General features: G+C 46.2%; 1 protein-coding gene across 2 annotated transcripts; it reads right to left on the reverse strand.

Moving 5' to 3' along the window:
• Positions 1 to 1,510: 1,510 nt before the first annotated feature.
• On the reverse strand, positions 1,511 to 15,960 carry Naa40 (N-alpha-acetyltransferase 40). Of its 2 annotated transcripts, none has more exons than XM_089558950.1 (4): positions 15,942 to 15,960; positions 14,287 to 14,438; positions 7,445 to 7,671; positions 1,511 to 4,487 (listed from the first exon to the last, which is right to left on the reverse strand). In XM_089558950.1, the coding sequence occupies exons 2-4, from the start codon at positions 14,416 to 14,418 to the stop codon at positions 4,202 to 4,204; spliced, it is 645 nt and encodes a 214-aa protein (XP_089415076.1). In that variant the 5' UTR covers positions 14,419 to 14,438; positions 15,942 to 15,960; the 3' UTR covers positions 1,511 to 4,201. The 2 variants fall into 2 exon arrangements, with proteins under 2 accessions (XP_089415076.1, XP_089415071.1); XM_089558945.1 differs by lacking the exon at positions 15,942 to 15,960 and adding an exon at positions 15,687 to 15,751.
• Between the last annotated feature and the right edge of the window lie 5,882 nt (positions 15,961 to 21,842).

Genomic DNA, 21,842 nt, shown 5'->3' on the forward strand with positions numbered 1-21,842 from the left:
CCCCGGGTGTCCGCAATGCGCAGGAACCCAGATGAGTGTGATGAGCCGACTCGGTGGTACAACACTGTTGAGAACACGATGTGCTGGCGTGTGAACTTGTTTGGCCGTATGCCATATGCTGGCAGGGCCCCTACAGAAGCCAGAGCCTTGTTTTGAGAGTTACAAGACATTAGTGAAAGTATTGTTCACTTCATTATTGATAGCCTAATTCAAAGCAGCTCAATGATCCTTTTGCCTTCATGCAACTGTTGAGTGTGGCATGTCAACTGACACCCCCAAGGAATCTGTTGCTCAGCTGTGTTTGCTTGTTATACAGCTTACAGAATGAGCATAAGCAGCGGACATAGTGTGAACCAACGATTGCATCCCTCAGCTTGCACTCCAGGTTCCAGTTTTACAAAACAACTTCAACCTATTACCAGTGCCAATGCTATTCATGACACCACAGTGCTTGCTTGTGCACCCTATGCCTGCAACACCAACAGTGAAACAGCAAGATGACAGGAAGAATAAATGAAAAGTGGCACGCATCCCATCACTGACTGCTTAGTATATCAAGCACCAACAGCCCCAAGTTGGCACTCTATTGATAAGCTCGGTGCTTGGCGTCATTCTGATCAATTCGCGCTACAAGGAACATACACACGGAAACACACACGGACGAAGCGCATAATGCGCTTCGTGTGTGTTTCCGTGTGTATGTTCCTTGTAGCGCGAATTGATCAGAATGAAGCACCAACTAGCCCCCGCTCTTGCATTGGCGTCATTCGTTTTAGCTCTCTGTGAAGGCCTTGGCACATTCGAGCAAACTGCTGAGCATTCAGCATTGTTTATCCAATTCTCTCTGTCACTAAATTCAGGAATTTGTCAAGTGGTCCCACTTTACCAAGTCGTCCCTGTCCAATGACCCACTTTAAGTGGTCCCACTTGCAAAATTCCACCTATAAGTTTTTCAGATACCCGCCGCAGTGGCTCAATAGTTAGAGCACGCAGCTACTGAGCCGGAGTGCCCGGGTTCGAACCCAATCGCAGCGGCCGCGTTTCGATGGAGGCGGAACACACAAGGTGCCCATGTGCTGTGCGATGTCAGTGCATGCACGTGAAAGATCTCCTGGTGGTCGAAATTATTCTGGAGACCTCCACCATGGCACTTCTTTCTTCCTTCGTTCTCTCCCTCCCTCCTTTATCCCTTTCCTTACGGCGTGGTTCAGGTGTCCACTGAAAATGTGAAACAGATAGTGTGCCATTTCCGTTCCCAAAAGAACCAATTTCCAATTTTTAGTCTTTCATTTGTATCTGCAAAAAGGGCAGACACTAAAGCAACATCTCTCCTGAGAGGAAAAAAACAATGCAGGTATGTACGTCACTTTTCGCAACACCCAGCAGTGAGTACTTGTCAAGGTAAGTAGCCACACCACACCACAAAAAGAGAACATGTGTGACTAGCTGAGTGCTGTCTGACTGTGAAAAACAAACACATATACTCTGAGTGTATGTACATTACATGTGCAACAGCATTAAAGAAATAGTTTTATTTCATGCCAATGTTCAACAGAGACACCTGCAATCATAAATTGTAAGGAAAACATCACTTAAAAACACATCATGGTGTACGCGCAGTATGTCACCCCAATGTGGCAACTGCTTTGTGTCATTCGATACAAATGCAATGGAAAGGGAGGCAGGTCTATGAAGAATGCGCATACAGAAAAAAAAATTACATTTTAAAGGTACCGAACATTGAATTTTAAGCACCCAATTTTTTTCACCACAACCAAAAGCTTGCTGTCTAAGGTGCGTGGTTCTGCATTGGTTTTGTTGGAAACGCTGTAGAAGATTTTTACAGAGAATTTTTCAATCAGTGCATGTGACCATTTCTATGTATCCCAATGCTGGAAATCATGATCAGCAAATGCGATGATGTTTGTACGTCGGAGAAAGTGCTTTACCAAAAACTGGTATGAGTAAATCTCACCTAGCAGAAATTTTTAGAACAAAGTAACGCCCATTTAAGTTTTCACACCCAAAGCTGTTGCGACAAAGTGATGTAACTCCTCCTCGATGAAAGTTTTAGTGGGCTGTGGCGCCATCTAGTGAGAAACGCTAAAAGCACATGATCGATGATGCAAAGGGAATGTTCAAAAGAAAACATTCGATAGAAGTCTGTCTGGTTGGGAAATATAATGTTAGGAGAAGGTAAGTGACGCCAACCAAGTAAAATACAGGAAAAACGACGTTTCGGGACCGGCTCGGCCCCTTCTTCACGGTGTGACTACGGGCGAGCGCAGCTTGGCTTCTTAAGCCTCTGCGTGGAGGACCTCCAGGTCAATGGCCGCAGCCCATGGACGTAAGATGAGGGGAGCGTCCCCAGGGAACGATTAACATTCTCTCGTGTTTGCTGAATGTGCCACGACTCGAGTAGAAGCCTCCTCCGTGGGTTAGCTTCCATTTCCAATACAATGGTGCTGTCGAAGTCAATTGGGTGGTCACACCCTTCACAGTGCTCGGCCACGGCGCTGCGTTGACGATTCATGTGACGGACGTCTGCTTTGTGTTGGCTCATCCTTTCCGCGAAGTTCTTCGTTTCCCCTATGTACGACGCCGGGCAGACGGAACACGGAATTTTGTACACGACGCCCTGGGCCTTTTCTCTGGGTTGCCGGTTTTTTGGGCGGGGGAGAAGGCGACCGATAGTGCTGGTCGGTTTGTGCGTTGCCAGCACCCCTCCTTTTCCGAGAATGCGAGCCAGCGTCTCGCTCACGCCTCTCACGTAGGGGATGCAAACACGTTTTCGCTTCTGGCATGCGCCTGAGGAAATAATAGATCGGATTTTGTTTTGCCTTTCTTGTTTCCTGATAATGCGCCGGATGAATGAGCTTGGGTAGCCGTTCTTTTGGAGGTCATAAATGACTCGGTTCTTCTCCTTCCTTTTTTCTTCACGTGAGGAACATATGGAGTCTGCTCTCTTCAGTAATGATGTAACGGCAGATGCTTTGTGCGGGATGGGATGGTTCGAATCGAAATGTAGGTACCGTCCTGTGTGGGTTGGCTTCCTGTGTACCGAGAATCGAAGGGCGCACTTCAGAGCGTAATCTATAATAAAACACGACAAACACTCCTGAACGAAAAAGCACTGTGCACAGAAAACAAATCAGGAATACTTTACCGAAATGTGGTCACGCTGTGGGATACACCGCTAACGGCGGGTTTCACGCAAGATGGTATTTATGCAATTTCCAATGCCAAAATTAAAATTATAAATCCTTGTTTCTTCAATATTGCAGTGCTGAATTCTTAAAATATGAGGCACAATTTCCGCCATAATCTCGTGACATGTTTTGACCAGTGGTCGGTCCCTTAAAGTGGTGCAAGGGCAGTTGGCCAAAAAAAGGGGCCACAGCTAACGTGTTATTGAACTTCAAAAGAATTTGACCCATTTGCAAGCAATTCATCCCACAGAAGACAAGCACCAAGCCAGGGAAAAGCTGACAGCTAATGGAAAACCAATGGGTACCCAGAGGCAATGGCCCCATGCCTCTCAAACCACTAGGTGCAGCAGCTAAACAAAAGAATGACAGAGAGTAGCAAAATAAGAGTCTATAGATTCACAACGGACTTCTCAGTCTTGTGCACAATGTTGGAAGGCAGACACATTTTTGGCCACACAATGACCGTGGCCACAGATGTCATGCAAATGGAATAAAATACACCCGTATTGGAGACCTGACATGCAGAAAATGTTTGGCGAGGACTGGAGAGGTGAATGCGCGTATCACCAAGCAGTTCAGCTAGACCAGCACTGAATCCAAGGGCTTTATGGGAAAACAGGAGCTGCCACCGAACTTTTTTTGGGCGTGCTGTTACAGGCACAGAAATGGAAATGCATACACACATCGTTCTTCACTCAACCGGGAAGCGTGTCTACATTGCGAAGCTTTGATGCAGATTGTCCAGTGATTATTGGTAGGAGACGGCGCCCTAAGAAGATTGTGTTGGGTTTAATGGTGCATAAGCGACTAAGGCTATCATGCGCACAGGCAAGAAGAAGCACAGGCAGAACCTCACGAACACAATCAGTTGCATCCATTAACAGATGTCGACGCAGGCAGGAGAGAAATGGCTCCTGTCTCCCACGGACAGGGTGATGATGCTGATGATACGAAACAAACAAAACAATGGGTGCACAGGAAGATGCGCACGGTCAGCGCTTGGAAGGCACCCCCGTGCGTCGGCTGAGGATGACGTAGTCGGCCGCGTCACCCGCCGGGCTGGTCTCGTCGATGCGGTAGCCGAGTGCCTTCTGGTAGAAGGCCAGTGCGCCAGTGTTGCTCTTGAAGACGGTGAGCACGGTCTTGCACATGCGGAAGTGGGCAGCCAGCACATCCAGCTGCCGCATGAGGTGCGAGCCCAGGCCCCGCCGCTGCACACGAGACTCCAGCTGCAGCTCGTAGCAGTAGAGCACCGACACGCCCCCGTCCATGTCGAAGCTGCAACAGAGGGAGAGGAGTCCGTCAGGCTGGTCAGAACTGAACTGCTTAGCAGTAATCACCAGACAAGACACAACGATGGTGGTACACTGCAAGCACAATAGATGCATACACATGGCTCTAGCTTGGGATGTCACCTCTGTCTCTAAATCTCACATAACGTTGTGATCAAGCAATGAAAGGCTAACGAACCTTCCTACATATTGTTGCCAATTAGTGCTTCCAGCAGGGGAACCACAGAAATTTGCTGCACACTTGTACACCTGACCTGACTGTCCAAGAATGGTGCCTTGTGGCAATAAGCTACACCTGATCCTCAACAAACACGCCAAGAGCATTGACGCGGCAAAGATATAGCAAGGCAGCTTTAAATCACGAGCATAATAAAAGCACAGCCAGACAACAAAGTGCCTCTCTATTCTGACAATGAAAGCAGCTGTAGGCCACAAAGTGTTTCCAGTGGGCAACTTAGTGGGGCATCAAATCGCTACACTTCCACTCCAGGTTCAACTTCAAACAGGCTAGCTGATGCGCTAAATTACACAGAGAAGGCACTGAATATTGTATTTACTCGCATAATTTGCGCACCCCAACTTTGCAGCCGGATTTTGCAAAAAAAATTTTAAAAGATACTTTTACTCGCACATTTTGCGCTCCCTGCTACCAAGCACACCAACATGCAGGAGGGTACATGCAGGGCAGGCTTTAGAAGATCGGAGCAGCCGTGTCGTCATGCACGGCTGCAAAAGGTGAGTGTGTGGTGTAAAAAAAAAAAAAGGTTTGGTTTGGTTTGGTTTTATGGGGTTTAACGTCCCAAAGCGACTAAGGCTATGAGAGACGCCGTAGTGGAGGGCTCCGGAAATTTCGACCACCTGGGGTTCTTTAACGTGCACTGACATCGCACAGTACACGGGCCTCTAAAAAAAAAAAAAAGTCGGTAATTCGTTTTAAATTGGTTCTGGTAAGGAAAAGCCCTCTTGCACCAGCGGTCACGTTCCCGTACAAATGGCTGCGAGAGCAAACTTGTGGTAACCTCGGAAGCGTGTCGCACCAGAATCATGCCTCTGACTGAGGGGGGGGGGGGGGGGGGGGGGGGGGGGTATGCATCAACTTTTTTTTTTTTTTGCCAGCAAAAGCGAGAGTTGGGGGCTTGACATATACACAGCAATATACTGCAAAAATTCCGCATTATGATCGCTGTAAAATTTTTTAGGATGTGTTCACGAAGCCTCCGCACCCCCTTTTTGAAGCCTAATTTTAGGAAAAAAAAGAAGTGCGCAAATTACGCAAGCAAATACAGTACTACTTCAGAGCTTGGCCTACCAAACCATGGTGAATCACATCAGATTGTTGCCACATGACGGCTGCAAGAATGAGTTCCACCAACTCTCGACTGAGACCCGTCAGGTAGGTGCAAGCAGGTTTTGCAGCAATTTTCAATGCATTCAAACAACGGCATCAGTACTCTGCCCACACGTAGTCATACTCATATTCAACAGAACCTTTAAACACTCTTCCACGTAAATTCATGTGCTCCTTCCAGCTTCCTGCCATGTTTTGTGTCTCTGCTGTTGCACAAACAAACAAAAATTTCTTCTCTCGTTAGCTGGCGAAGGAGGCATAGATACGAGCACATCACCAAAAAAGGTTTGGTTTGGTTTATGGGGTTTAACGTCCCAAAGCGACTGAGGCTATGAGAGACGCCGTAGTGGAGGGCTCCGGATAATTTCGACCACCTGGGGTTCTTTAACGTGCACCGACATCGCACAGTACACGTGCCTCGAATTTCTCCTCCAAAGAAATTCAACTGCCGCGGCCGGAAAGATATGCTATGCAGAGCTTAACATCACTGCATGCAGGCTGTGAGGAGCGTCACAGAGGAGGACTCCGGATTAATTTCGACAACCTGCAATTCTTTGCCAAGCACTGACACCACACTGTGCACACGGGCATTTCTGCATTTCATCTGCATCAAAACGCACCTTGCTGGTGGCCTGGATTTCAACCCGTGACCTTTGGCTCAGTAGCCAAAGCTAGTACGTCATCGTGGCGGGCCAGCAAAAAGAAAAAAAGAAAGATGAACAACCAAACACACTGATGCGCAGTGGGCCAATTATTACTGCACCCACTGCACATACCTTGCCAGCCTACCCATGCTCCACAACTTGCCAGCAGAGCCAAGGTAATAATACCCCTGCCAAAAGGAGTAAGTTAAGTGCACTTACAGAGAGTGTCACTCGCTATAAGTACACTTTGTACAATCTAAACGTCGCAAGTGGAGTGTCACTTGCAGAAGAGTGCACTCAAGTTGGAGTGCGTTCACGGAACACACTTTGAGGGCCGAGTGCGTAACCTCGACAGCAGCGACTTCAAAGGCACAATATGTACAGTGCGTGAAAAGTACTCACAAGTTTATGTAGCTGCTATAACACTGCTTTTAAAAATATTTCTCTGTTATAGCTACAGGCAAAGCACAACAAAGAAACGCGATCAGATACAACTTCGCTGCATGCCACTATCTTGTTTGTTGTCAAAATTCTCGATAGTCTTGGTTAGTCTTGGCTTTTCTTGTATTTCTATTATTTTTTTTCATTGTTAGAAACTGTTCAAGTTTGTTTCATTTGGCTGTCACATCAAACAGTCAAATTTTAAGCTTTCTTTTTTCGTTTTTGTTGACCTCTTCAAAAATTTCTTCCATTTCGTGTCGCCATTTTTTTCAACTTCGAATGCACTTTGCTTTCCCATTTAGCACCGCCTAGCCCAAAGTGTCACTCGTGATGCCGAAGCGCACTCCCCATAAGTGCACTTCACTTGAGCGCTTGACAGGGGTATAAAGGGAGATCCTGAGAAACAAATGGTAATCTGGTGGCCAAAATGACCAAAACCTCACAGGAAGTCAGCAGCAAATCCCACTAGTCTCCATCACACAATGCGATTCCAGCTGCAGAGCCACTCACCGAAAGTGGACGAACCCGACGGGCGAGCTGTTGCCGTCGTTGTCGTCCTCCATGCGCGCAACCAGGTACCAGGCGTCGCGGTGGCCCAGCTCCTTGCGCTTGGCGTTCTCGCTCCAGCCCCACTGACTGTCCTCGTAGAGCGTGCGCATGTTGCGCGACACCAGGTTGAATGCCCACTCGCGCAGGTCGTCGGGGGCTGCTGCCGCACGCACACAACTCACCCGCACCTGCACCGTACACACTTCGCGTTAACAGTGGTTAACAGTCGTTAACAGTGGTTGCACCAGAACAGAGGTGCACTGGGTACAGCAGAAGCAGATCATGCCTCCATCCAGTGGTGTCTGAGAGCCAAACAAGCACACCAAACACCATGGAGGGTGGCAAAAATAATTTTGTGGGACGGTCACAAGGCAATGAAAATGCAAAGAAAACAGTGGCACCATGAGACAAAATGAGAGAGCACCAGATTGTCCAGTGCTCCTGCACATGAAATGTGATGGGTAAACATAAACATGTAATTAAAAACACACCTGTGGTATCAGTGGACACATAATCAAAGCATTTCGAGGACTGTCTTCCGAGTCCTTGCATCACGTATGCTCCCACGGAGACACAAACAATGCTCGGCATACCACTAATCCACAAGGAAGACAATTTCGAAGACCTGGAAAACTATACCAACTGATTAGCAGTTACTGCCCACTGCCAACAATACATTAAAGCACATTGCTATTCAAGGGCTCCTCCTCAAGGTTCATTGTTGACAGTTTTGAAAGCAAAAATTTTCAAGGAGTGTCTGCCCTTTCAACCCTCATAAGGAAGGAAAAGGTGTACACCTTGGAAGCCATGCTCAATCTCTTCACAAAGCCCAGTCTTATCGCAATCCAATAAAAAAGAATTTCTAAGTCACTAACTGCACCTAGATTACTTTGGTGAGCTATTAACATCAAAATGATGCGGCATACTTCCTGTCCCCATTCAGTGTTTCTTGGAGTGGCCATTTGGGGAACACTGCAGGCGTGATACAGTTGCTTTCATCCCTTGTCGATCATGTTATCTGCAATGGGCCTGCTTAGCGGGGAGTACATGCTACAGCAGGCAACTTGTTTGGGGGCGAATCGGATGGCAAGTTTTGAACAAGTTAATTGGTAAAATGTTTGGCATCAGAGCGCTAATTAAGGCGCGTCCATATTTTCCATGCAACCTACTCCTATCTTTGTACTATTATGCCTACATACATAGTCACATCACATATGGGATTACAGCATGGGGAAATGCCTATTATTGCCATTTATCATCTCTGCAGCACTTACAAAAACAGGCCATCCGCATTATTACCCGCAGCCCTTTCTCTACTAATGCTCGTTCTTTATTATTGCACCAGCACAATATTTTACCAGTCCACCAGCTTTTCCAGTATCAACTTGGAATCATGTTCTTTAGGTTATTACATGGCACCCTACATTTTCAGTTTGTAGACCCCATCGTGCTGATCAATCACAACCCTACCAGATTTGCAGCAAGAAACAATTTTCTGCTCCCCAAAATCCATACCAATTATGGTAAATCGACGTCGTCTTTTCAAGCAATTTCATTTTGGAATACATTGACACCCACTCTAAAAACACCAATTTCCTTGCCTGGATTCAAAAATAAGCTCAAGGCATTTTTGTTGGAGTGCTGATGTGTTATTCTCTCTTTATACATATTACCTGCGTTATTGTGCTTTTTGACTGTTTTCGTGGTGAAGTATTGATCTGTTATTTTCTATATTTTATAGTTACCCGTTAACTATGCTGTAATTATTTCTTGTATTGTTGATCTATCGAGGGTCCCGGTACAGTCTTTGACTTTGGGACCCTCGTCTGTACACTTATGATCTTTGTATATTTTAAATAGCCATCTTTACCAGAAAAGAATCATAGCAATGCTGGACGTCAATAACAAAGAAAAAGGTGGGTTTCAAAGAGGGTACTCAGCAATAGAGCACATTCATGCCATCAGTCAGATTATGGAGAAATATGTAGAATACAAAAAGCCCCTAAGTATACACCTCATAGGTTCCCTCATTTGCTTGGCAGCAAAAGAGGAATTTAACAATAGAAAACTTTTTTCCCACCCTCGATTCAAATTCATGATGTCAAGATCGAAAAGTCCTTCGTGATCACCACTGAAAAGGAACGGCAGTGTGGTGGCAACAACTGTAATGCATTTTCTGACCTTTTCAAGCTAAAAAAGAAAAAGAAAGCTGCTTTCCATAACAGCAGCGTCCCTGAAAAAAAAAAAAAATGCTGTTTTCAACAAAAACAGCTTCACTGTCATGAGAACACAGTAAGAGGAAGCACTTGATAAACTTGAAGCTGCACTCATGCAGGCATTGCATAATGAGGTCACAGAGGAAGGATACGTACACATGCTACAAAATACACTATCTACAGGAGACACATGATGGCTACAGTCGACCACATGAAAAGCTACGGAATGCCAATTGGGCCGGGCATCAGCCAAGGTGACAATTTCTCTGCTGCTATTCTGGGTGTGTGTATAAGAGATGGTGGTCAGCAGACTAGGTAGGGAGCAGCTAGGCATAAGATTTAACAGAGGATGCTTCAGTAACCTCCTAAAGCCTTATGAAACAGACCTGCTAACTAACGCAGGGGAATTACTGCAGTGCACCATTGGGGATGACCTCAGCATGACACGTACAATGGCTAGCATCGAAATTAACAAGAAGATAATTCAGGCCAACATTCAAGAGTCTGGGAAGAGTGAAGTATTGGAATTTGAAAAGGAGTACGTGAATCTAGGTCAGGCAGAAACTGCAGATCTGGACCGCAAGGGGGACTCAGGAATGGCAGTCTACCAGTACTATCCCTAAAGAGGACAGTACAAAGCAGCTGTATCTTGACAGTGCTCACCTATGGGGCCGAAACCTGGAGGCAAACGAAAAGGCTTCAAACAAAACTGAGGACAACACAGCGAGCTATGGAAAGAAGAAAAATGATAACGGTAACATCAAGGGACAGGAGCAGGGTTGATCAGAAGAACAAAACAAAGCTATTGATATCCTAAGTGAAATCAAGAAGAGAAAATGGGCATGTGCAGAACATTTATCGCAGCATGGATATAGTCAGGTGGAGCAATGGTGTTAGAAAGCTTTCTGACAGAGGCATAAGGAAGACGAAATTGCTCGCTTAGTTGCAGCGCACTGATTTTTAGAACCAAAAGGTTTGACCATGGGCTCTGTTTGCATTCCTGCTTTGCACACAAATGAGGACAGAAGCAGTGTGTCACTGCCCCTCGTCACAGTCTCTCTGAAGCTCATGCAGAGAACAATCTCTAACTTTACTTTCTTTCGAAACAAACTACAGACAAGTGGTGGTCGCATCAGGGGATGGAAAGCTACTGTGCTCTTTGTGACGCCTGACTTTTATACCTGATCCTGACGGCAGATGGCGAAGATTTGAAGTTCGCACAGATTAAATGAGTACAGATGCTAAATTTCTGGGTGCGTGTTTTCTTCTTTGAATGATGAGCAAGGCATTAGCATACATGAATCACCGCATGGTATTCGCCTGTGGCCACTATACAATTGAATTTCTTCTTTCGTGCTGTTTCAGTTTTAACAGCCGAACGATGGGTGCGATGTTAACATTCAATATAGCTGAAGGCATGAGAAAACTGTGGTTTAATCACTGCTTAGTCGTTTTAATTCACTACAATGCTAAATCCAGCCTGCATCAATAACCAGAATGACAGTGAATGAAGAAGCAGCAATTGTATTGTAGTTTTTTCATGCCTTATGTGACCTATTATGAACACTGGCATCACAGTCATCACTCGGCTGTCAAAACCGAAACAGCTCAAGAGAAGAAAATCAATTATAAATTATAAATTATACAGTGGTTGCAGGGGAATACCACGAGGTGATCCATGTATGCTGACATGTTGCGCATCATTAACAAAGAAGAAAAATACATGACCAAAATTTAGTGTCCATGCTCCTTTAAGAGGGCACATCCCCCCTTTTCATGAGTGTGAAAGGCACCATCTGTGAGCGAGACTTTTAATTTGAAAACATCTTACTGAAGAAGCCCGCAGAGTCTTTTAAAATTACTCAGAGAGAAAACAGGCACCGCTGTCCATGTGAGCACCCTAAGGAGCACTTCATCCACTGTGGGAGTGCCACACGCCATATATAGCTTTCCTGGTATCATGAGCTCAAACGTGTATACTCTCCACTGTGTGCAGATTAAACTGCTCTTACAGCGCACTTTTCACGTCTTTATTAGATTTAATACAACTGAACGTCTGGTATTAGCATGAGTGCTGAATGTTTTTAGCCTCTAGCAAGCCCAAAGGCTTCTGTTCCATCTTGCCTGACATGCATCCAAAAACTACATGCAGATATACAAAATATGCCTAAATTCAATTAATGACTGGCTTTAAAGTGAAACAGTCTGCTATTAGCAATTACAGTACTGTTTCCCAAAATAAAGTGGGCGAAGGAAAGGTTGGGGTTTGAGGCATGGATGGCATGAGCTGCTTAGGGTACCCAAAAAACACTTCCGAGGACTCGAAGAGTTCCGTGAAACCTAGTTTAGGAACCCCTGGTACTTGGCCTGCGTGGCAACTACGAAAGTATTTTTTGATGGCTTCTATTGAGAAAAAGTTGTACTGTCAGAATGTGGCTACGAATCAACTCGTTTTCTCCCCATCAAGAGCTAAGCCAAATATGAAGTGTCCACTTACCAACATTCCTGCTTCTACTCATGATGAAGCAATCACTATTTTTCCTCCACGTAATTTTGAGAATCCGCAGTGAACCTGACATGCAGAAGTTGTCAACTGGAGGCTATCAAGAAGAGGCCCCTCTGTGGGTTCCACCGGGCTGACAATAAAGCCACATTTACATGTGTGCACCTTTTAAGGCGAAAGCCTTTAATGACTCATCCTTGTCGACAGAAGGCTGTCAGCAGAAGCTTGTCAGCAGAGGTGTCATGCTTTTGACAGATATGTGAGACAGTTACCTCGTAATTTTCTTTCCTCAAATACAATTTTCATTTCCTTAATTTCCTTTCCTCAAATACAATTTTCATTTTCTTGGCTAGGGCCCCTCTTTCCTTCTTCTTTCACTCTGACTTTTTCCACTCCTAAAGTTCCACTCCTAAAGGCGAAGCTCAAGCATAATTAATTAGCAGTTAATCACTATTAAGTCATTAATCATTAATTAGCCATTAATTATTAAATTTCCATCACTTGCTAATTAGTACTTACTTATGTGTGATGTCATCCAGTGGTGGCGTCACCAGTGCCACAGAGGCAGTCAAAGTGGTCCTCTATGCACTTTAGACAGTCAGTGCCCCCTGAATTTTTGTTGTGGTGTGTTGTATGTAACCATAACAGATTCTCAACTCCATTTCCAATGCATACTCAGTCAATGCCTTTAACATCATTATAAAGAGTGGCAAGAACTATTTAAATGCAACAAGTGTCACATTTTTGTCCCACGGCACCAGTTGATCATGCAAAGTGTTGCACTGCAACTCAAGAGGCAGAGCTTAGAGGTGCTGTGCATTGCTAATGTGCTACTTTGCGACTACCTCAACAGTTAGTATCAAAGGAAACTTAACAGCTAGCAGGGCCAGTACAAAGAATTACAAGAAAGTGTCAAAGCATTAAGAGGACTAAAATGATACTTGGCACTAGCATAACACATGTACCCTGCCTCGTAAATTTGTACTCCCTGTGCACATGATACTCTAAGCACTGTATTTTGGTCTCTCTGCACTAATCACTCTGGAGAGGCAAGCACTTATCAATGTTCATCACCAGCAGGCAATGGGTACCCACTGCAGGAATAGGCCTGTCCCCCCTGATCTCCAATTAGCCTCACCAGGCTCCAGGGATGGCAAAACTATACGTACAGAATGAACTGCTTATTCACGCTCAGAGCAAAACAGTATCGGCAGAAAAAAATAATGGCTGAGTGTGAAGCAAAAGCCAGTTCAGGTGCATTGTTATTGTAGTTAGTAAAGCAGCCAAAGAACCCCTGCGAGCATCAATTGCACAAAGCATGATAGTGAACGTGGTACAAGTCATTCCATGACATTCTTTTTTGTTTATGTATCCTGAATGTATTTAATTCTTGTGTTCCACTGCTTGCCACTCCATCCTGTACTGCACCTCTCCTTTCAAAAGCACCAGTCCCCTGCAGTAACAAGCAAAGAAAGCTGGTTCTTCACTCTGCCTCCTCACGCTACCCCTAAGCCGCCGCGGTGGCTCAGTGGTTACGGCTCTCGGCTGCTGACCCGAAAGATGCGGGTTCGATCCCGGCCGCGGCGGCTGAATTTCGATGATGGCAAAATTCTAGAGGCCTGTGTGCTGTGCGATGTCAGTGCATGTTAATGCACTGACATGCACTGACATGGTCGAAATTTCCAGAGCCCTCCACTACGGCGTCCCTCAAAGCCTGAGTTGAATTGGGATGTTAAACCCCCATGTACCATAAACCATCATGCTCCCCCAGCTCTTCAGTGTAGTGATTAAAGAATAAAGTTCGGCTAGTTGGTGCTTTTGATTCTGCTCTCTCTCCTCTGTATCTATTTTAACACTAGTAATATGTCGCAGTCTGTGGTTCAATGTAGTGGATACAGCAGTACGACTCCATGAGTTATAGAAACGCATGACATCTACGACTGATGGATCTGACCCCGTGCAAAAAACTGCAGTTCAGGTCTGGGTCATTCCACAAAGGCACATCTCTCTCTTGTGCGCACACCGAGAGACCGAGTGAGCCATGTTCTGCAGGGAACGACATCAGGAATGAGAAAGGGACACACCCTGAGGTCATCCCGGCTGTAGACGGCTGGCTCAGTGATGGCAGCCTGCAGGGGGTCGGCCGACTCATTGGCCGTGCGCACGAGCAGCGGCCCAATGTTCACCTGCTTGGTGACTTTCCGGCTGCGGGCCATGGCTTCCTCACTGCCGCACCCTGCCCAAGAAAGAAACGCCCCAAGGGCCAGTTCAGAGTAAGGTGAAAGTTGGGCGAGTTGAATCGTATTTGTGATGAAGTTAGCGCCAAAAACGAGGACCCAAGTTGGAGAGAAGACACAACACAAACGCTTTTGTTGAGTCTTCTCTCCAACTTTGGTCCTCGTTTTTGGCGCTAACTTCATCATGAACCAGCTTAGAGGTTTTGACTCCGCCTCAGTGAGACATACCAGAAGGTCAGTAAAAAAAAAACACATTTGTGACAGCTGTGACAAATTATTTGTGACAGCTATTGTGAATGTGGGGAAGTGACCCCAGCTAGGAAACATCGTGAGGATAAAAGAATGGCTGAAGCTTTATATTCACAATAGCTGTCACAAATAATTTGTCACTTTTCGTAGTAGTTACCACTACTTAACTTTGTATTTTAATTTTATTACAACATACATTCATTACGCCATCCTTTTGCACTTATCACTGTACACTGGAGGACACACCTTAATTCATTCCTTTGTTATTCTGACCAGTTTCCCTCCCAGCTCCCACACACACACACACACACACACAAAAGGAGACAGACATTTGACCATACTATCGGACACACATTCAGCGTGCGCAATGCAACGTAGGGTGTCCAGGCCATTCCCCAGGATGGCGGGGCTTAAATTTCGCTACATCGAGACAAGGGCCCTGTCACAGTCACCTCCTTGTCCGAAAACTAAATGCGAAACCAAAACCGAACCTAACATAAACTGCACACGTCGGAACACAACACGAGCGCGCAGCACATTCCATGTCCTCAGACTGCATCAAAATGTCTCGCGTTTCTGGGGCAACGACAGGAGTTATATTTTGTTTAGATTGTGCGACACAGGCGCGTCAGTTGCCGACGTGTTCAATGTGTACCGGCTGTTACCGCCGCCGCTGTCAGTGCACTATCAGCCCCTTTTGTTTATCTACTAGCTTAACAAGCAAAGCTACTGAAAGAAAAAGAAACTTCGAAATTATTCGCCACCTTCAAGGAGAAAAAGAACGCTGGCAAACACCACGTGAATACGACACCCTTTATATCTGGAGGTTGTGGTTGATGCAAGCTGCGGACGAACAGTGGCAGTTTCTAAAGCCAGCAGCTAACGTGGCCGCTCACTGTAACGACAATTACAAATAATAGACGGTGAAGCCGTACTTGAATGTAGTTCACAAAAGCAGGGCAACAGCGAGACAGGACTTAAGCTCGCTGAAGACTTACTTTAGAGAATTGCTGTCACGAACGCACAGACGAAACAGACGAAGGCGCGGGAAAAAAGCGAACAGATGCCGTTGGATTGAATTGGATTTGAGCCATCCGTTTATGGATGCAACCGGCTGCGGTTGAGTTGAGTCTTTGCTGCCTTGTTAACCGCAAAAAAAACCTCCTGCATATGCTATATTTTAAAATTATAAGGCGCCGTTTTGTATTTTTAACCTCCTTGACTTTGGTGATTTCATCTCCTTCGCGCTTTACCTCACTGTCAGCCGCATCGCTCCCTGCCGGCTGTCCTAGTGCGAATCCAAGGGCTTGTGCCTGTGCCCCGGGGTGATCCCACTCGGTCGACATGGCTACAGTGACGGTAACATTAGGGTCCCTAGAAATACTTGCAAGTATTTCTAGGGACCCTAGTAACATGGCCGAAGCAGTCGACGAGCGACAGCTACATGTTCTGTTGTCTTCTACAGTCCGCCTCATGTCTACACACCACACACAATAGATACACTGTTTATGCCGCTGATTCGCGCTTTCCATTTCCTCGTGCGTGGCACATTCTCACGAGCCTCCAAAGGAGCTGCAGCGCGAGGACGCGTCCTGAGTACGATCTCAGAATGCCCGCGTCGGGATGTTTAGACCTTCTCAGGTTGTCTCTAACTGGTCCCCAAGCCATAGGCGCCGAGTTTTCAATCTGCCGGGGCGGACTGGGGCCCAGTTCCCTCTTTTTCCATTTGCCCTCCCCCCTCCTCCGGGCATGCTCCTTGGCAAGAGACATTTATTTATTTATTTTACTCTCAGGGTACAGAGTACATTACAGAGGGGAACGGCAATACATAGCGTACTGATCATTGAGGAACCTCAGAACCAAGTGGTACAGTAGAGGAATGAGCGTTATTACTGCTGAAAAATTCAACACGAGAAAAAGGAAGGATGATGATGATGATGAAATCCGCGGATCCAGTTAAGAACTGCAGTGTCAATGTTCAGCACACTTAGTTTATGCAATAGAAGTCAGTCATTAACTTTATCGAATGCTTTTCAAAGTCAAGAAATATGCAGTCAGATGAAAAAGCGGATAGAAGTGCAAGTCGTAAGTGAAGGAAAGTAGTTGAACGTCACAAGAGAAAAACTTTAGCAGAAATTGTTATCTTCCAGAAAATTAACAGACGTGAAAATATATGTACCATTATCTTGCATGCTATTGATCTCAAATATATTGATCATATGGTTAGATGGATTCTGTTTATCTCCGGCTTTATGTACTGGTATGACCACAACAGTCTTCCAGCCAGTACACCATATGATGCTAAGATTGTTCGAATATGCATTTCATGATGATAGAACTATAGCATTCCGTATAAATTTGCCCTTTATACCATCAATTCCGCTGGAAGATGTTAGTTTCAGATTGATAATGGGTATGATGCCTTGCAAGTTGATCATGGTGGGATCCAACACGAAATGATCGCAAAGTTGGAGATCGGGATGCTGGATACAAGGGCGTCCGCAGAACTTTTTCCAGGGGGGTGCACCGGATGTCCGGGTATGGGGGAGGAGGTAGGTTAGCACCAAACAGGAACTATTTGTGGTCTAAACTGCGCACATGAAACAAAGATTAGAAGCAGCAAATTAGTGCTAGGCTTGGAGAACAAACATTAGAATTTATTAATGAACAAAGAATTGAACTCAATTAGCAAAATCCGATAACTTAATGTCACCTAAGCGTGATAATCAAGCTGTGTAGTTGTACTAGTGCATAAATAATATCCGTAATTCCAGGGGGGGGGGGGGCAACCGCCCCCCCCCCCCCTTGCCCCCATTCCGGACACCCATGGCTGGATAACTTTGGATGAAGAAGGAAACGACTTAATGCAAGTATCATTCAGTACAGTAGCACAGAGGTGGTCGGGAGCCGGTTCGCCGGTGGGTGCAATAACTACATTTTTTTTTTGTGCGTGTTTCCAGGTTTTGTTATGTTCCAGAAGCGTTTTGGATAGTCTTCAGAATATTCAGGAGGGTTACTTTAAAGAACGTGGATTTAGTAGACTTCAGTGCTCATTAATATGCTGAAGCAGCTGTCTTGTATGCTGTCCAATGGACAGGTTTTAATGAATAATCGTTTTAAATAACTGTACCATGGAGCATGGCTATTGGAGTACACACGCCGAAGAGGAATAAGGCGATGAACCAGTTAAGACACGTTATTTCGGTACATGCACCAGTTTTCTACTGAGCGCTCGATATAAGCTGGTAAGAAAATATCTAAAAAGGAGCCCAGAAAAATAAGCTTTGTTATAGTCGTTAACGGTCTTGGAGCGTTTGGCTATGGTGCATGCGATGAATAGAACGTCAAGTGCAAGATATCGTGATCGCTCAGGCCTGGTATATGTAATACGTTTGACGTGGTATCTGATGACGTTAGTATAAGATTAGATAGGCTGAAAGGCTATAGGCCCCGCTTCCTAAAGAACGGGTCCGCGAGCCATGGTCGATCTCGCCCGACGAGTGACAAATCCAGGCTTCTAAAAACACCGGTTTATTCCGGATTCCCAAAAAGCTCTTTGCAAGGACACAGCATTGGACGACAACATCACAGTTTCAATATAAACATTAAACTCTTCATGTTTAAGAAACACAATGGACCATACAAACATTCTCAAAACAAGCTAACAATTTAAAATTGAAAGACCCAACAAGCACAAGACCTCCCCATGTGTGCCCAGAAAGGATGGAATGTCCCAGTCCCAGTACGACGTTTCTCAAACGTTTCGAGACCATAGAGGCAAGACATAGAAACACAAGCAAAAAGGCAGTGCTCCCACTAAAGGTCTAGAAACGTTTTTTTCTGGAGTTTTAAGCAGCAACAAAAGCGAGTTAATGGATTTTGGTCCCAGAAAGGTAACTGGGCATAACGTTTTCGGGACCAATGATTTTCAACAAGAAACAAAAATCGACTGCTCGCGTTCTTTTCTCTCTCCCTCGCGCCACAAGCTGCGGCGAGAGGAGGTTTTGCTCTTGCACGCGTCGTTTTGAGAGATGAAACGGCAGTTTCATTCGAACAGCCGAAGGAAGCGGTTAGTCCCGCATCTCTCTCGGCGCATGCGTTTCTTGCACGTGGGCCGTCTGCTCCATGCTGCAGGCAGGTGACGGCGGTCTCCATTTTCATCGCGCCGCCGCGGTCACCAACTTTCCCGTCTTCTAGCGTTTCCCCTGCTGCCGTCCAACTGCAACATTGTGTGGTGGCCCCTCCAGGCATATCTCCGGCTATCGGCGCTCCTAGTTGCGCCGCTGTCTAGCAGAAGTGCAGTAATGGCCTCCCGTCGCTCGCCCCGCTTCCTCGCTGGACGGAAGCCATTTTGCACGCTGTTATTCGCGCTGCCTCAGCCGTTCGAGCACAAGCCCCAGCGCGCGGCAGTTCTTGCTCTTATCACTACACCAACTGGGCTGTCGTGGACTTCGTAGCTACGGATTCACGGCAGTTTTCCCGCGCATCTCGGCGTGCCCATACCATTCCTTTTGGAACTGATGCAGCGGCGGCGCATCGCAAGTCCTTTGCGCAGCTTCACAGCCCTACGACTCCTCATACGCACCTGCATTCCTCAGCGCCTCCGACGACTGCAGCGCGTCGGTGGTGGAAGCGTGGCCCTCAACTACGGTCATAGGCGGGAAGGACCTTCGGAGACCCACCACTCTCTTTCTGCGAGTGCCCATGGATTAGCCTGCTCTACCTACTTCGCCACCGCGCAGCCGTCCTGCCGCAGCGGTATAGTTGTGCAGTGTTCGCGTGGTTATATTGACTCTCCCGCATAGGATTAATCGTGCCTTGATCTCGACTCCCACGCCGGACTGTGCCGCATGCGCGGTCTGCCGCACCATGGATGCAGCGCGTCACCGCACCTGGCTCAAGACGTCCCCCCTCCCGCCTAGCTTCAAGCAGTCTTATCCCCACACTTAGTCACAAGAAAATAAAACTCCCAGGATCGTTACGAGGGTGTAACGCGTATGTTTGAGCGTTCGCTGTGCTGTGAGAAGGCGCAGGACGGAAGGCTGCGTTTAATTCATGGTTTCAACTGTTGCAGCCTATTTCATCCCTGGGTTTCCGTAGGCAAAGTTGTCAAGGTATGTTGGTTTATTTTATTTATTTATTTAAACATACTGCAGGGCCCTTTCGCACTTTTTTTTTATTTTCGCCTGGTAGAACTATTTTTTTTCTATTTTGATAACATGTCGCTGAAGCTTGTTCCGAGAGAGGGGGGTTTCAACTTGAAGAAAATTCATGCCCTGAAACTGCGTGTCTGCAGCGTACGCTCATCTCGCCTTTTGTTTTGTCATCCAAGTTGCTCTTTACGTACGTTTGCTTTTGCGTGTGCATATCTGCTTTTGTAGCCCTTAAAATACTTGTTTAAGGTACATCAACTTCCAGCCCATGTTCTGTTTTACTTTCTTCATTTTGCAGATTTCTCGGGGCTGGAGAAAAAAGTGGTCATCATTATATGCATGGCGCCTTAGTGCTATGTACAAATTGTGTATTAAAAGGTGCCTACGTTTGCGTCTGCTGTTTGTATTCATTCAAATTCGCGCCGTTGACCGGAAGTTTTGTTCAGCACGGACTTTCAATTCGTCTGTATTGTTTTTCTTTGACTTGCATTTCGATTGTGGTGGTGTATAATGCTGTCGCCGGTATGAACAATAGGCTACAAGTCGCATGGGCGTCCGGAAGGGGGGGGGGGCAAGGGGGGGCGGTCGCCCCCCCCCTCCCTGGAATTACGGATATTATTTATGCACTAGTTTCTTTTTGGTGCTAACCTACCGCCGCCCCCATCTCCGGACTTCAGGTGCACCCCCCCCCCCCCCCCCCCCCTGGAAAAAGTTCTGCGGACGCCCTTGACAAGTCGTGCTAAGAATACGGCTAGTAAACTGAAATGACTTCTGTGCGGTGCTGCTATTTGTTCTTATATGGGCAAGATGGAGTGACTTTTGAATTAATATTTCCTTTGTGCGTAAAATGCTAGGACATTTCACAGTGCTGAACGGCCGAGCCAGCACGCATTCACACAAGTGGACAGGTGAATTACATCACCTGTAAAGTAAGTATGCGCCTGAAATTTGGCAAATATGTGCGCTTGGATGCCTGCAGGCTGCATGAAAAAGGAGGAATAATTTTATTGAACCAGAGCCGAGAAATCGAGCATTAACCTTTTGGGGCTTTCCATGGGACGCACAACTTTTTGGACATCGCTAGTTGTGAGGACGTTTTTGGATGTGTTCGGGAAAATTGAGCACCTCCTGGGGAGATTCCAAATGTCCCGATGGGTTATTTTTGGGATATTTTGAGGAGGTTTTGTGTTTTTTGGGGAAGGGATATGAACTCTTCATGCATCTTTGAAAAATATAAATGAAGAGACAAACGGGAGTCAAAGAGCAGAAGTTGTAATGGCGAAGCGGCAACAGCGGGAATTGAGGGCCGATTTTATGGGAGGGACTAATTTGATCTCATGAACAGCAGCAGCTTGAAAACTGGCGTATTTTACTGTGATGAACTTCAATGTCCTTCACATTATACAAAGGCTACCGCACAATCCAGATTGTGTTTCTCCGCACAGTAGACCTCCGAAAAAAGTCGTCCACGATGTCACTGAAATTTATATTGTGGGCGCGACTCTTTGTATCTATGGGGAAGTTATGGTGTCCCCGGTCCCATCGCCCAGTCTCCGGGGGGGTGGGGGGAAGGGGGGGGGGGTTCGAGCTTTTCAGCTCCCCGCAGTCGGCGCCTATGCCTCAAGCAGTCCTACTGGGATCCATTTGTCCGTCCATTGTGCACATACTCAGGATGTCTTGAGGATCATGTTTGAGGACGTTTTCAGTACTACTTCAGGATTTGTATCAAGAGCTCTTTTTTTCATGGGAGTGCCATGTTGAAATGAAATGTAAGGTTAGCCAACCAGAATAAGCACAAAAGACGAGGCACAGCACGGGTTTGCCATGCCCAGGGACGCGAGAGCTATAGCTCTCTATGGAGTTGAATTCTGCTGCCCTGACCGAAAAGTCTAAACAGTCCAACCCCATCAGAAGCATGAGATACATAATACCAGGTATAAACGCAAGAATATCTTAAGCTGTTCGCTCAAGACATATAATTGTTGGGGTCACACTGGTTTC

This window comes from Amblyomma mixtum, chromosome 1 (genome assembly GCF_055824585.1).
Source record: "Amblyomma mixtum isolate Tamu chromosome 1, ASM5582458v1, whole genome shotgun sequence".
NCBI lineage: Eukaryota > Metazoa > Arthropoda > Arachnida > Ixodida > Ixodidae > Amblyomma > Amblyomma mixtum.

Bases quoted from the DNA above. Each gene is read 5' to 3' on its own strand.
- Naa40 (XM_089558950.1), bottom strand. From the start codon at position 14,418: ATGGCCCGCAGCCGGAAAGTCACCAAGCAGGTGAACATTGGGCCGCTG. The intron at 7,672-14,286 runs GTGTGTCCCTTT...TGTACGGTGCAG, and splicing joins ACAGCCGGGATGACCTCAGG to GTGCGGGTGAGTTGTGTGCG. The intron at 4,488-7,444 runs GTGAGTGGCTCT...CCTCTGTTGCAG, and splicing joins GTCGGGTTCGTCCACTTTCG to CTTCGACATGGACGGGGGCG.